Source organism: Syngnathoides biaculeatus, chromosome 4 (genome assembly GCF_019802595.1).
Source record: "Syngnathoides biaculeatus isolate LvHL_M chromosome 4, ASM1980259v1, whole genome shotgun sequence".
Classification (NCBI taxonomy): domain Eukaryota; kingdom Metazoa; phylum Chordata; class Actinopteri; order Syngnathiformes; family Syngnathidae; genus Syngnathoides; species Syngnathoides biaculeatus.
In genome coordinates, this window is record NC_084643.1 from 9,671,731 (window position 1) to 9,686,206 (window position 14,476).

At 42.7% G+C, this 14,476-nt stretch overlaps 1 protein-coding gene across 1 annotated transcript; it reads left to right on the top strand.

Moving 5' to 3' along the window:
* The first annotated feature begins 658 nt into the window (after nt 1–658).
* Nucleotides 659–12,302, top strand: creb3l3l (cAMP responsive element binding protein 3-like 3 like). The gene is made up of 10 exons (XM_061817721.1): nt 659–819; nt 1,762–1,905; nt 2,001–2,364; nt 4,519–4,628; nt 4,727–4,819; nt 6,432–6,538; nt 6,844–6,912; nt 7,002–7,086; nt 7,172–7,265; nt 8,659–12,302. Exons 2-10 carry the CDS (start codon nt 1,762–1,764, stop codon nt 9,069–9,071), a joined length of 1,479 nt encoding a protein of 492 aa, XP_061673705.1. The 5' UTR covers nt 659–819; the 3' UTR covers nt 9,072–12,302.
* Nucleotides 12,303–14,476: the final 2,174 nt, after the last annotated feature.

The window sequence follows — 14,476 nt, forward strand, 5'->3', positions numbered from 1 at the left end:
TATCCAATCTCCAGGACATAAACACAAAGGTCCAGTAAGTCGTGAAGCAAGAGTGTCCAGTCGAGTGGTAGTCCTGATCAACTGCAGTTATGCAAATTATGCAGAGTCATGAAGCTATGAATGCAGCAATAAAATCACTCCAGAGATGTGCAAAATTGTCACTATAAAATTACAAGTTTTGAAGTTACGTCCGGTGGTGTTCTTGTACATCAAGGATAGGGGAAACAAACTGATACTCATTTGAATCAAAACAAAACAAATTTCGGAAAGTGCAGTGAATGCGGAGGCTCCTCGCCAGAATTTGTTTCATTTTGATTATCAAGCGGAACTTTTCAGGACGGCTGGGTCAGTACCGTACTACTGCAGCAAAAAAAAAAAAAAAAAAAAAAAAAAAATCGCATTTTCGTTAAAACACCAAATCATGATCTCGCAACAAGTTGTAACGTCTTTGTAAGTTTTGCATAAAACTTACTGTACAATATTATGCTTCGTGAATCCTAAGATTTAAATATATTGGGAGTTTAACCTTGACATTGCGAAATAATTCCGATTTCAAGCGGAAAACCGAGATGCCCGGAAGACGTCATTTCCCACAATGCACTGTGCAAGGCTGGCGTATGACGTCATGAGCACACCTTCCGCCTTGACGCGATGACGCAGTTTTTGCCTCGTTGGAAGGAAGTCGCGCTCTCAAGCAGGAAGAGGAAAAGCTCACTGACAGCGACGGCATGCAGTAAAAAGCGACGAGGAAAAAAAAAACAACAACAAAGACGGGCGAAATCCATACGCGCTTATTCGGGTGGCATTTAACCTTCTGTGGTAAGAAAACGGAATCCCATACCTAATTCGGTGTCCTTAATAGTTTGCTGGGTGTTTGCTTTCGACATGAAACCGTCAATCTTACCATACAAGTCAAGGTAATGCTAATTAGCTCTGTTAGCTTGAAGCTAACTGTTCTCACATGTACATCTGTTGATATAAGCGGAGGGAATTGTATCGTAAGGGATTGAAAGCACTAAAACATTTCCCATATCACTTTAATCATTTTTCCTCTTTTTTTTTTTTTAGCATCACTGGGGATGTTGTACAGTAACGCAAAACAAACGCAAGAGTCTGGTCTGTTTTTGCACCGCAAATGTGACGTTTTGCGCCTCGAGTGCAATCATACAATGGAATTGTAACGCGGAAAGCCATTCGGACTTACATATCCGTGTTTTACTGCATCTTGTGCTCAAAGTCGCTTTTGTGTTGACATTGCAAGCACATCTCGTGATAAAGGGGGGCGGGGCCATCAGAAGATGAGGTCGTGTTGAGTGTGATGCAATATGGAGGCAACTTTTTGTGGACGTGTTACCTCTGTATCGTCACAGTGGACTGCGAAAACTGATACCTGCAACATTTGAGCAGTGATTCTTTTAAGTGGTGGGATGATACCCGAAAGCGGGTCGCAAACAGGGAGTAAAAATAAATGTTGAGAATAGTTTCAGACTTAGTGACAGTGTTGATTTAATCTGTTGAAGAGTAATCTGATGTTACACTTTCCTTAAAAGATCGGTGCCAAGATGTAATCTTTTGTACGTGCAGTTATCTTCAACCTCAGTGCTGTGAAAGGTGTTTTAAACGTGTGCACAGGTATTTGTTTAAAAAAATACAATAATACCGGTAGCAACAATAAAAAGGTAACAAGTGACAACATCCATCCTCTCCTATCGTATACTCTTCCCCATTGCTCCGTGCCTTGATGTTATTTCTTTTCCACAGATGTCAATCATCGAGGACCAAGCAAACATGGACGGAGCAGAACTGCTTCGGTTGCAGTTTGATGACTGCCAGGACGCTTCTTCCGAGGAGCAGCTCTTTGATTACGTCAGTAGTCTCATTGATTCGTGGAGCTCAGAACAGGATGTAAGGCTTCCACAATATATTGTTTTTAAAACATGAACCAATACGGAAAATATATTTAAAAAAAAAAAAAAAAAAACAATCTTCTCTGTGCTCAGGTGCTCAGCTTACTGCAGGAAGAGGACAACGTGGAGACCCTCTGTCCCTCCCATTCCCCATTGGGCAGCGACAGCGGCATCTCCGACTACAGCAGCAGCGCCGGCCGCGTGGGAAACGGCGCCGACGTGGGTTGCCCGAGCCCCGAGGGCAGCGACATCGACATCTCCCGCAGTCCCAGCTACTCGAACCCGAGCACGGTGTGCTCCGCCTCCTTCGCCGAGGAGCCGCAGGCTGAGAACCAAGAGGTCTTAAGAGTCCAGGCCGATCACAGCTACTCACTGCTCAGGGGCAAGTGCGAGGACATGGATGTCCTGCAGAGCGTGTGGGCAGAAAAGTCCGACACTGACGTCTTCATCGATCTCGGTACGTGTCTGCATCCATTTAATAGTCTGCCATTGTCAAATTCAAATTCCCCCAGGCCGCGTGAAAGTTTTCCTTTGAGTGTCGTCATCACGATGTACACGTGTGCACTTATCACATCTCGGGGTCTGTTGCAATGTTGGTGTCCAGTGAGTCAACTGTAATATTAAAAGTGTCCAGCAGGGGTACCTGATTGAACATGTTCCTAAGATAAAAAGAACGTACACCTGCTGCGGTTCCTGTTTCGCTCTTGAGAACGGATCAAATGTAGGCAGGCACGCAGCCACTGAAAAGACTGGATTAGCGCATACATATCTAGCGGTGTGTCGATTGGTTGAAGGCATTGGCCGCCGTCTTGGTACTCCCAGAACGTGCGGAGGACATGGTTTACAGGTTAGATTATGGCAAGGTTTTTCTCAAAGTTTGGGATGTAGAATTAAAAAGTGGTGGTGTGAGCTTCACATTTATTCAGTACTGGTAACATGAAGGATTTTTATTTCGATTTGGCAAGCCAAAAAAAGGCTTAAGTGCATAGGAAAGACAGAGAACACCGTATCTACCAAGAAACCGTGCATATTACCTACGGCTCGGTTTCCGTGACTTGTTAACTTTTCCCAAAATACACTGTGAACCACTGTCATCATAACATAGCAAAAAACTTAGCATTTTTTGTAATGAAAACATTAAATTTGAAGTCAATCACTTAGATATATTTTTGGGAATAAGTACTCGCAATGGGAAAATACATGCTAAACGCGTTGTTCATTTGTTGTCTCAGACAGAAAATTTCCTCGTATCTGAAAATGAAATTTGCAAATTCATCAAAACTTTCACAGAAAATGTGTTTTCTTGGTTATCCACTGATGAAGTTTGGGGAAATATTTACATCACTTTTTCGTGAAAAACCGTCGGCCTATAAAGGTGAAGCAGAGAGTCAACAGTGAACAACAACAACAACCCTAAACAAAACTTTGTTCAAGTGAATTAAGCTCATCAGAAAATTAAAAAAAACCTTTAGAAACAAACTTTAACAGTGGCAAAGTAAATCTTTCTAACTTACCTGTGGAATGTTTTCTCACAGCCACAAAACTGGCTGACAGGTCGGCATGCTTGTTTTGGGAGGATCAAGATGGCGGATGACGACTTCATTTTTAATAGCCAATAAGCCATCTAGTCTTTTTTTTTTTTTAATATCAGTGGACACAGCAGCTGTGTGTGTGTGATGCATTCAGTGACACTTCGTAAATGGGAGTGATTGCTCTTTTATGATAGACAGTGGTACCTCTACTCAGGAAAATAAACCCTTCCGGAAGTCGTTTCGTAATGTGAAACTTTTGTAGGTAGAAACGCATTTCACATGTAAATAGCCAAATCCGTTCCAAGTCCCCCTACCTACCTGCTGCCAAAAATAAACATTCAAAGTCTACAAAATGTAATGAATAATCCCAAATTATGTTCCTTTACTTGTGGCGTTGATGCGAAGAGAAGGGTGTGTGACGAGGCACCGCGGGGGATGAAGGAGGAAAACAAACATTGACTTTCAATCTTCCGTGAAGTACCAATCCAAGGATATTTGTCTTTGACGGCTTTTAATAATTTCGCAGAAATATGCAAGGCAAATGTCATCGAAGTGAGCGATCGCCCAACTAGTCAGCACACTTTCCGGATGATTCTTTTGAATACATTTGGAAATGGCATGGAATTTTGTCAACATTTCTTTAATTATTGTCTGTGTTGAATTATTTACTAATTTTTTTTTTTTACCTAGTTCGATAATGAGTGAGATAATGAGTTTTTAAGAAAATGCAACGGGATTTTTTTTCCCCAGTATTGTGGAGCCTTAGAAGAAGAATTATCTTTGTCATAAACATACATGCATGCACATGAAATTTGTTGTCTGCATTTTGCCCATCACAGTAAACGCACACGCTTTTTAGTGGAACACATTAAAACGGGGGGGGGGGGGGGGGTGAAGCTGCCCCAGGGAACAATTTGAGGCATCAGTGTCTTGCTCAGGGACACCACACCCGTGAGTCCCGAGGAAGGTCCAGTCGGGTCTTGAACCTCGGTCTGCCGCAGTGGCAGGCAACGATCTTAACCATCGGTCCACAGCTTGCTGCGTAGTCCAGTTGTCATTTGGTAAATGTCATGCCACAGACAATCTGGTGACCGAGGAAATGGAAGACGAGTTTGCCAGCGAGCTTCCTTATACGCTGGCCATCGACGACTCGATGCTGGACACAAAACAGCTCGACGATGTAGAACAGGTGCGCGCATTCAGAAGCCATTCATAATCATCACATTAATGATATGATGCAAAACATGTTATCTTGACTTGTTTTTTTTTCTCTCTCTCTCTTTTCAGTTCCAGTTCAAGGAGATTGTGCTCTCTGAGGAGGAGAAGCGGCTTTTGGCGAAAGAGGGAGCGACGATTCCCACACACATGCCGCTCACTAAGGTAAAACCTCAGCCAGGGGACAAATTCGAGAGCAGTTAAAGGCGGAAATATCGAGTCATCTCATAATCCGATTCGGCGATGAATAGTCGTTCTTTTTCCACCCCATACATTTTCGTTTTCCTCTCAACTGTATGACTACTTTCTGCTTTTAGTATTGTAGTACAGTAATTTCCACCCTACAGAGCGCACCCGGTTATAAGCCTCAGCCAGTACATTTGTAAAGGAAATACCATTTGGGACATACATAAGCCGCACCTGTGTAAAAGCCGCAAGTGCCCACATTGAAACACGAGATATTTACAAAGAACGATGGTACACACACAGAGATTTCAAAGTTTGAATACCTTAGCTTAGCTTAACATAGCAAAAACATGGTAGCACAAACAGGGCTGGTAAAGAAAAAAAACGAAAAACAAAAACATACCGGTAAAAAAAAAAAAAAAAAAAGGGTTGCACAGCATTAACAAGGCCAGGGCCCGGCAGTAACACAGCAGCAACATGCAATAGCGCAATGCTAACGCTAGCGCGGCGGTAACAGGAACGGTTAAAAAAAAAAAAAAAAAAAGAAGAACATACCGGTAAAAATCACTGAGACACGGCAGTTACACAGCAGCAATATCCTAGCACAGCGCTAACAGGGCCGTTTAAAAAAAATAACATACTGGTAAAAGTCACTTACTCGGTACATGTATTCCACCGGTGTCACTCTAACCTTTTCCGCTCAAGTGCCCCCTTGCGGCCGTTAGAAAAAATGCACAAATGAGTCGCGTCACCGCATAAACCGCAGGGTTGAAAGCGTGTGAAAAAAGGGGCGGCTTGTAGGCCGGAAATTACGGTATTTGTCGTGACCTTCATATCCTGTTTTCAAATAAAGGGAACAAAATGTAAAAGTTTTTTAAAAACAGATTATATCCATAAAATAAAAAACAATCTACGGGTCAATCAATTGTTAAAATAATCGTTGCCACCCTACTTTTTTGTGCTCAAATTTCAAAATGTGAGCATTATATGGCTTCGCATAATGCATGTTCAGGCGGTCATCACTTTACAATGGATTCTCGTTTGTAAATTGGGACTGTAACCTGAATTTGTGCGTAATTTGGAACGGAGGCGTGAAGTCATAACTAAAACTGCTGGGCTGAAACATTACACCACGACGACAGCAAAAAAAAAAAAAAACCGTTTCAAATTAAACTGGCCCTGATCCATTTCCAAGCAGATCCTGAAGGAAAGATTGTTTTTTTTTTAACGCACTCCACACGACAATATACAGTGAAGAAAATAAGTATTTGAACACCCTGCTATATTACAAATTCTCCCACTTAGAAATCATGGCGGGGTCTGAAATTTTCATCGTAGGTGCATGTCCACTGTGAGAGAGATCATCTAAAAAGAAAAAAATCCAGAAATCACAATGCCTGATTTCTAACGATAACAAAGTGGGAGATTTTGCAATTTAGCAGGGTGTTCAAATACATCATTTTCTTCACTGTAATTACTCTGGATAATCCCCCGGCAACATGTGAAAATCGGACTTTTGTTTGCTTGGCGGGTTGGCTCGAAATCAGCTCATTTGTGTAAATGGCGCATCTCGCTGTTGTCGCGCCCACAGGCCGAGGAGAGGACCCTGAAGAGGGTCAGGAGGAAGATTCGCAACAAACAGTCGGCTCAGGAGAGTCGCAAGAAGAAGAAGGTCTACGTAGACGGCTTAGAAAGCAGGTAAGATGAACTTGTTGTTGCACATTAGACGAGGAGACGAGGTGAGCCCAAAGCTTGCTCGGGGGTTGTCGTTAATGACTTTACAGCTTTCTTGCTGTTTGTAGTCGCCATTCAAATGCGACAATTTCTCTCTCTTCCTCTGTAGTATCACTCACTCACTCGTCATTAATACGCAAATGACTTCCTACGAATTCACAATGAAGGACAAGGCCAGTCGCCAGCGTTAGAAAAGGGCCTTTGGGCTAATTAGCGACTTGATCGTGTTGAATTGAGGGGGGAACCCGTCTGCTCGCCCACTCTTGCAGGGTCGCCGTCTGCACTGCCCACAACGTGGAGCTGCAGAAGAAAGTCCAAATGCTCCAGAAACAGAACATGTGAGAACACTCAAAGATCCCGTAAGACACAGTTTAATAATGCAAAATAAAATGAAAAAAAAAACGCTCTTGCATTTTACTCCTCGCAGGTCTTTAATTGAGCAGCTGAGGAAACTGCAGGCCTTGGTCAAGATGTCCACCTTGAAGGCCAGCACCACCAGCACGTGTGTCATGGTGAGAGGAACGCGCTCTCTCTTTTTGGAAAGAAACAAAAAAAGTTGTTCTTTCCTTTTTTCTTGATCTCTTTTTCACCCTCCAGGTGTTCCTGCTCTCCTTTTGTCTCATCGTCTTCCCGTCGGTCAACCCGTTTGGCAGAAACGCCGAGGAGAAGGAACTCTACCTTCCCTCTTCCAGTAAGTGTTTTTCAACTACACCTACCCAGTATTATACTTTTATTAGGCTCAAAAGAATCGATCCATCCATTTTCTTTGCCGCTCACCCCCACAAGGGTCGTGGGAGCGCTGGAGGCTATCCCAGCTTATCATCGGCCAGGAGGCGGGGTACACCCGGAACTGGTTGCCGGCCAATCGCAGACCACATCGAGACACAGCAGTCGCACTCACAATCACACCTTGGGGCAATTTAGAGTGTCTAATTAATATCGCATGTTTTTGGGATATTGGGGGAAACCGGGGTCCCCACCCTGAGAAAACCCACACAGGCACGGGGAGAACATGCAAACGCCACACAGGCAGGGCGTGGATGGGCAAGGGGGACCATTTACCATCATTCTGGAGCTGTACGTAGTCTAAATACACGAGATTTGGCATCACTGTTGTTTTTTCGTACCTCAACTCAGTTCCTTTATACTAAGACATTTTTTTTTTGTGTGTGCACGCGCGAATTTTTGGAATCTTTTTAAAATGTTCTCAACTTGTTTAGCACAGTGTATGCAATACACATTACATTTATACACAAACATGATGCTTATGTGCTGCTTAGAACCAATTTGGAGGGTGAACAATGGCCACAACATCTACAAAAAAATATGAAACATTCTAAACACCGGCACGATGACTCAGCTGGTAAAGCGTTGGCCTCACAGTTCTGAGGACCCGGGTTTGATCCCGGCCCCGCCTGTGTGGAGTTTGCATGTTTTCCCCGTGCCTGCGTGGGTTCTCTTCGGGTGGGCACTCCGGTTTCCTCCCACATCCCAAAAACATGCAACATTAATTGGGCACTCTAAATTGCCCCTAGGTGTGATTGTGAGTGCCTTCAAAGGGCCATTATGGCTGTGAAACTATAAAAATCTTTGATCGCCTCATCATACATGAAACACGTGAAATTTATTAACTAGTTTTGGAATCAGAAATCAAGGTTCATGAGTTTTTCCAACTGTTGTTGTTCGGTAACAGAAAAATGCTTATGATATCTAAATCTTATCATTTATGATATGGCAAGTTGAAATTTTGGTACAGATTTGAACAAAAAATTCATGGAAGTTGCCTCCGCGGGCCACATAAAATCACGCGGTGGGCTGGATCCGGGCCCCGGACCTTGAGTTTGACACCAGTTCAGGGTGTGGCCCCGCCTCCTGCCCGTTGACCGCTGGGATAGGCTCCAGCACACCCGCGATCCTCGTGAGGATAAGCGGCACAGAAAATGGATGGATATTCTAAACAAAAAAATGGATATTGGAATTCCGCAAGCACTAGTTTTTAGTTATTTGTTGTCATGTAGAGATACTCTTTTCTTTTACTTTCCAGTAACCCTCCCAACTGTTTGTTTATTTTCTGACAATTTCAGTCATTTCCCGAACTCTACGCTCGCTGCCGTCCGAGAGCACCGACGCCACGACCTACCTGGAGCACGAAGACGACGAGGCGGACCATCACCTGCTGCCCCAAGCCGAGCTGGAGAACACGGATGCCATTTTCGCCAGCGGTAAGAAGAATCAAACCCCCGACTACCAGCGCGTGGAACAGCCCGACTCGGAGACGGCCGTCAACGGCAACTCTTCGTCGGATTTCCCCGCGGCACCGCAGGTGGCGGAGGTGACGCCGGGGGTGGGCGGCGGGGCCGGGGGCTTACAGGAGGGCTCTTTAGATTCCGTGGTGGTGGCCGCTGTGGGGTACGAGGTCCCCGGGTCCAAGGGGAACTGGATAGACCGGAACCCTCCGTCTGTTATATTACAGCAGCACCGTTCAGATGAGATGTAGTGAGGTTACGTGTGTGACCACCAGAGGGAGCCATATTTTAAATTTTATTTGTACCAGAGGGAAGCCAAAGCGGGGTACACGCATACATTTACCCGCGATTGTTTGAGGGACAGAATTAAGAAAAAAAATGGAAGACATTGATGTCCCCTTCCAAATTGTTTAAAATTTCCCACATTAATAGTTCAAACTGTAAATATGGACAAGCTGGGCTGTCAAACACATCTATCCTCCATTACTACGAAAAACACGATTACAGATTATTTCATTTTGAACAAACGGCTAACAAGTGTGCAGGTACACTTACACTTACTGAGATTCATCACTTCAGCACACTTATTTGTCACCAACTGTTATACTTTTTTCTTATTTAGACCGGGCTTTTGCATCATCATGTGATATTTGAGGACGCAAAAATAACAAATAGGTGCATTACTCAATGAGTAGGAAATATGCGGTGAACTACTGTACAGATTTTTAACATCTAAACTGTTCAGCCAAGCGAACACACACAAGGGTCTGCTGTCGTAAATCTGGAACAGGTTTAATGTTACTTTTTACTTTTTTTTAATAATCAGATGGGGAAATAAAACTGACTCCAAACGCTTTTTGATGAATTGGATTGCAAAGCAAATTTATTTGCATTGCGCATTTGATACAATTTGCTTGACGTGATTTCAAGAATGTAAGTCCAAAGACATTTAAATTTAAAACGGGAAACAAACAAAATAAACAATGAAAACGGCGCAAGAAATGTCATTGAAATTGGAAATATTTTAAAATGCACGAGAAAAGGAGGTTTTTAAATACTGCCTCATCATGTTTGTTTTGGACTCTGCGCTCCACTATTTGACCTGACTGAGTCTGTCGATCTCAGAGCTCTTTAGCGTTTGTATTCCGTATGCATTTCTTTCAATTTATAGACCAGTAGCAAAACTTTCAAATCTATTCTAAAGCTGCCTGGAAGCCAGCGTAAAGACTTTACAATTGGATTTATACGCTCCGACTTCTTTGAGGTTGTCAGAACCCGAGCTGCAGCTGTTTAATGCTAATGCAAAGAGGGCGGGGAACTGATCGACTTTGGCCCAGTTGTTAGTATCTGTGTGCTCCGCTTTGTACAGTACGTTTATGCAGTTGGACCCCCTCAAAGGTGACGCACTTTTTAGTTTTCCCAGAAGGGGGTGATAGCGTCTATACATTTTCGGAGCCGCTGATCCCCTCACCAGGGTCGCGGGAGCGCTGGAGCCTATCCCGTGCCACCTTCGAGCAAGAAGCGAGGTACACCCACTGACCTTTAAAAAAAAAAAAAAAAAAGGAAAAAGAAGAGTGGATAGCGCATACACATCGAGCGGTGTGTCGATTGGTTGAAGCCAGCTGGCCGCCATATTGGTACTCCCAAAACGTGTGGAGGACACGGCGTACAGGTTGGATTACGGCGGGGGTTTTCCTCTTAGTTTGGCATGTAGAATTAAAACTGGTCATGTGAGCTTGACATTTTTTCAGTTCTGGTAACAGGAAGAATTTTTAATTGGATTTGGCAAGCCAAAAAAAGGCTTAAGTCCAAAGGAAAGACATAGAACACCGTAACTACCAAGAAACTGGATATTACCTAGGACCCGATTTCAGCGACGTGTTAACTTTTCCCAAAATATGCTGTTAAGCACTATCATCATAACAGCAAAAAAACCCAAGTATTTTTTGTCATAAAAACATTGCATTTTAAGTCAATCAGTTAGATATATTTTTGGAAATAAGGACTCACAATGGGAAAATACATGCTAAACGCGTTGTTCATTTGCTGTCTCTGGCAGAAAATTTAAACTTGTTTCCTCGCATTTGAAAATCAAATTCAATTTGCGGAGTCCTGTATTATGAAATTCATCAGAAAAATTCACAGAAAATGTATTTTCTTGCTTATCCACATATGAAGTTTGGGAAAATATTGACATCACTTTTTCTCACAAACACGTCGGGCTAGTCAGGTGAAGCAGAGAGTGAATCGTGAACAACAACCGGAAACAAAACTTTGTTCGAGTGAATTAAGCTCATCAGAAAATTAAAAAAAAAAAAAAAAAAACTTTACAAACAAACTTTAACACCGTCAAAGTAAATCTTTCCAACTTACCTGCAGAATGTTTTCTCACAGCCACGAAACTAGCAATTAACGCACAGGTCTGCATGGTTGTTTTGCGAGTATCAAGATGGCGGATGGCGACTTCAGTTTTGGTGGCCAATGAGCCATCCAGTCTTTTTTTTTTTTTTTTTAGATCAGTGGGTACACCCTCAACTGGTCACCAGTCAATCGCAGGGCAGTTGTGGAACTTCCTGCCACATAAGACAACACGCAGGCAAATGAGTTCACTTTACGTTATTTCTTATGGTGAGAAAAGCGTTTGAGATTTCATTCGCTTAAAATCAGCCAGTATCATGGAGTGAATCGTATTCAACTTTGGACTTTCAAATATACATTTTTATTTTTAAAACAAAAAAAAGGGGGGGAGGGTTGAAGTTCTCTGGTTATTTTAACAGCTTTCTGACGTACTACTGTTACTTTGTTTATTTGCACTTTTCTATCTTGTAAATGGCAAAAAGAACTTTTAAAAATATTAAAATACAAGCACGTATTTGGAAAAGAAGGCCCTACTCCATCAGCAAGATAAAATGATAATGTTATGGATAAATGACACACCCTAAGCTCTTTAATTAGCCGACATCAGTCATTGCCCGATAGACGAATAGGCTGCTTGATTAAAGTGATTTGGATCATCACACCGTGAAGCCATTGCAGGACATTTGGCCGTGTACACTTGACAAAAGTGTTTCCCTTGTAGCAAGGGTTTCTGTATTTTATTTTATTTTATTTTTAGGGGGTTAGGGGTGGAAAAAAAATCATGTGATGACTGTATGATATTCTCTTTTGTCAAGGAGACATTGTTTTTATATACGTCCTGATTTCGTTGTCATAATGATGCTCAGAAAAACTTGTGCAGTCAACACTACCCAAAAATGTAATGACCTGTTGTGTCAGTGAAGCATTTTGAGTGTATTTCCATGTTACTATTAATGGTGATGGCATGTAATGGGCGCTGTTCTGTATTATGATTAGACGAGAGTTCAAATGTTAAGGCAAAGGCACTGTTTCAAAAAATGAATGGGATGTAAATAAGCTCAAATCGTTGTAGCTTTTCTGTACATTGGACCTCTTTACATATATGCTAATAAAGTTTTTATGGACCAAAACTTGCTTTTATTGACAGTCACAAAGTTTGCACACAAACGTGATTTTTTTTTTTTTTTTTTTTAAACATGAGCTGCGTTTACAGTGAAGAAAATAAGTATTTGAACACCCTGCTATATTGCAAGTACACCCACTTAGAAATCATGGAGGGGTCTGAAATTTTCATCGTAGGTGCATGTCGACTGTGAGAGAGATCATCTGAAAAGAAAAATCCAGAAATCACAATGTATGATTTTTTTTTTTTTTAACAATTTATTTGTGTGATACAGCTGCAAATAAGTATTTGAACACCTGTCTATCCGCTAGAATCCTGACCCTCAAAGACCTGTTAGTCCGCCTTTAAAAGTCCACCTCCACTCCACGTATTATCCTGAACCAGATGGACCTGTATGAGGTCGTTAGCTGCATAAAGACACCGGTGCAACCCATACAATCAGTAAGACTCGAACTTGCAACATGGCCAAGACCAAAGAGCCCTCCAAACACACCAGAGACAAAATTGTACAACTCCACACGGGTGGAAAGGGCGACGGAGAAATTGCCCAGCAGCTTGGTGGGGAAAAAAAGGTCCACTGATGGAGGAATCAGTAGAAAATGGAAGAAGCTAAAAGTGACGGTCAATCTCAATCGGAGTGGAGCCCCATAGAAGATATCACCTCGTGAGGTCTCAAGGATCTTTAGAAAGGTGATGTATCAGCACAGGACTACACCACAGGACTGGGTCAATGACCTGCATATGACCATTTGGATGATACACAGGAGGCATAGGAGAAAGTTTTGTGGTCAGGATGAGACCAAAATGGAAATTTTTGGTCGTAATTCCACTAATCGTGTTTGTAGGAAGACGAAAGATGACTTCCATCCCAAGAACACCATCCCTACTGTGAAGCATGGGGGTGGTAGCATCATGCTCCATGCTCCGGGGGTGTTTCTCTGCACATGGGACAGGACGGGTGCACTGTATTAAGGAGAGGATGACCGCGGCCATGTATTGTGAGATTTTGGGGAACAACCTCTTTCCCTCAGTCAGAGGATTTTGGGTGTTTCAACATGACAATGACCCCAAGCACACAGCCAGAAAACCAAGCAGTAGCCGTAAACCGTAAGAAGCACACCAAGGTTGTAGCGTGGCCTAGCCAGTCTCCTGACTTAAACCCAATAGAAAATCTTTGGAGGGAGCTGAAACTTTGTGTTTCTCAGCGACAGCCCAGAAACCCGTCTGATCTAGAGAAGATCTGTGTGGAGGAGTGGGCCAAAATCCCTCCTGCAGTGTGTGCAAACCTGGTGAACAACTACAGGAAACGTTTGACCTCTGTAATTGCAAACAAGGGAGACTACAAAATATTAACATTGGTTTTCTCGGGTGTTCTAATACTTATTTGCAGCTGTATCACACAAATCAATAATTAAGAAATCATACATTGTGATTTCTGGATTTTTCTTTTGAGATCATCTTTCTCACAGTGGACATGCACCTCTACGATGAAAATTTCAGAGCCCTCCATGATTTCTAAGTGGGAGAACTTGCAATATTGCATGGTGTTCAAATACTTATTTTCTTCACTGTACGCTGACAACCTCGAATCCCCCACCTGTAAATATTTGGATCAGGTGTGACGTTCAATTTGTCAGCCCCAAATCTTCACTCGGCACACTTCGGGGTAAAAAAAAAACAACCGAACACACACCGCAGGGTCATCGCTCGTGATCGTCTCGTATCCGTCGGCAATCGGGAATTTGCTGACTTCGATGAAGGCCAGGAAAATGCTTTTCATTTTCACTCAGAAGTTGTCCAAGCTTGGTTCGTCATGTCCGTGTCCCGTGCTAGGCAAACAATATTTGTGCTGCATTAGACATGACATCAGCCTTTTTTTTTTTTTTTGAAGTGGGGAAGTAAAAGCAGGTGACTGATTCATCACCAGGCATGACTCACGATTACGAAGCAACAAGCCCAGACATGCACACGGGAAAGGTTATAATAGGAACGGCCTGAAGGTGTCGCTCTAAGTCTAGCGATCACCTCTGCACAAAAGGAAAACCTCCCTGTCCATGAGAATCAAGGTGCCTTTTATCGAGCTGCATTGAAGACGGGAAATAAAAACAGAAACTGAAATACTCGTTGGTGGGAATACTTTTGTGCACAAGAGTCACTTTTAATTTTTTAATGCAA

Excerpts from the sequence above, each read along its gene's own strand:
- creb3l3l (XM_061817721.1), top strand. The coding sequence starts at position 1,762 with ATGTCAATCATCGAGGACCAAGCAAACATGGACGGAGCAGAACTGCTT. Across the intron at positions 1,906-2,000 it reads CGTGGAGCTCAGAACAGGAT|GTGCTCAGCTTACTGCAGGA; the intron begins GTAAGGCTTCCA and ends CTCTGTGCTCAG. Across the intron at positions 2,365-4,518 it reads TGACGTCTTCATCGATCTCG|ACAATCTGGTGACCGAGGAA; the intron begins GTACGTGTCTGC and ends GTCATGCCACAG.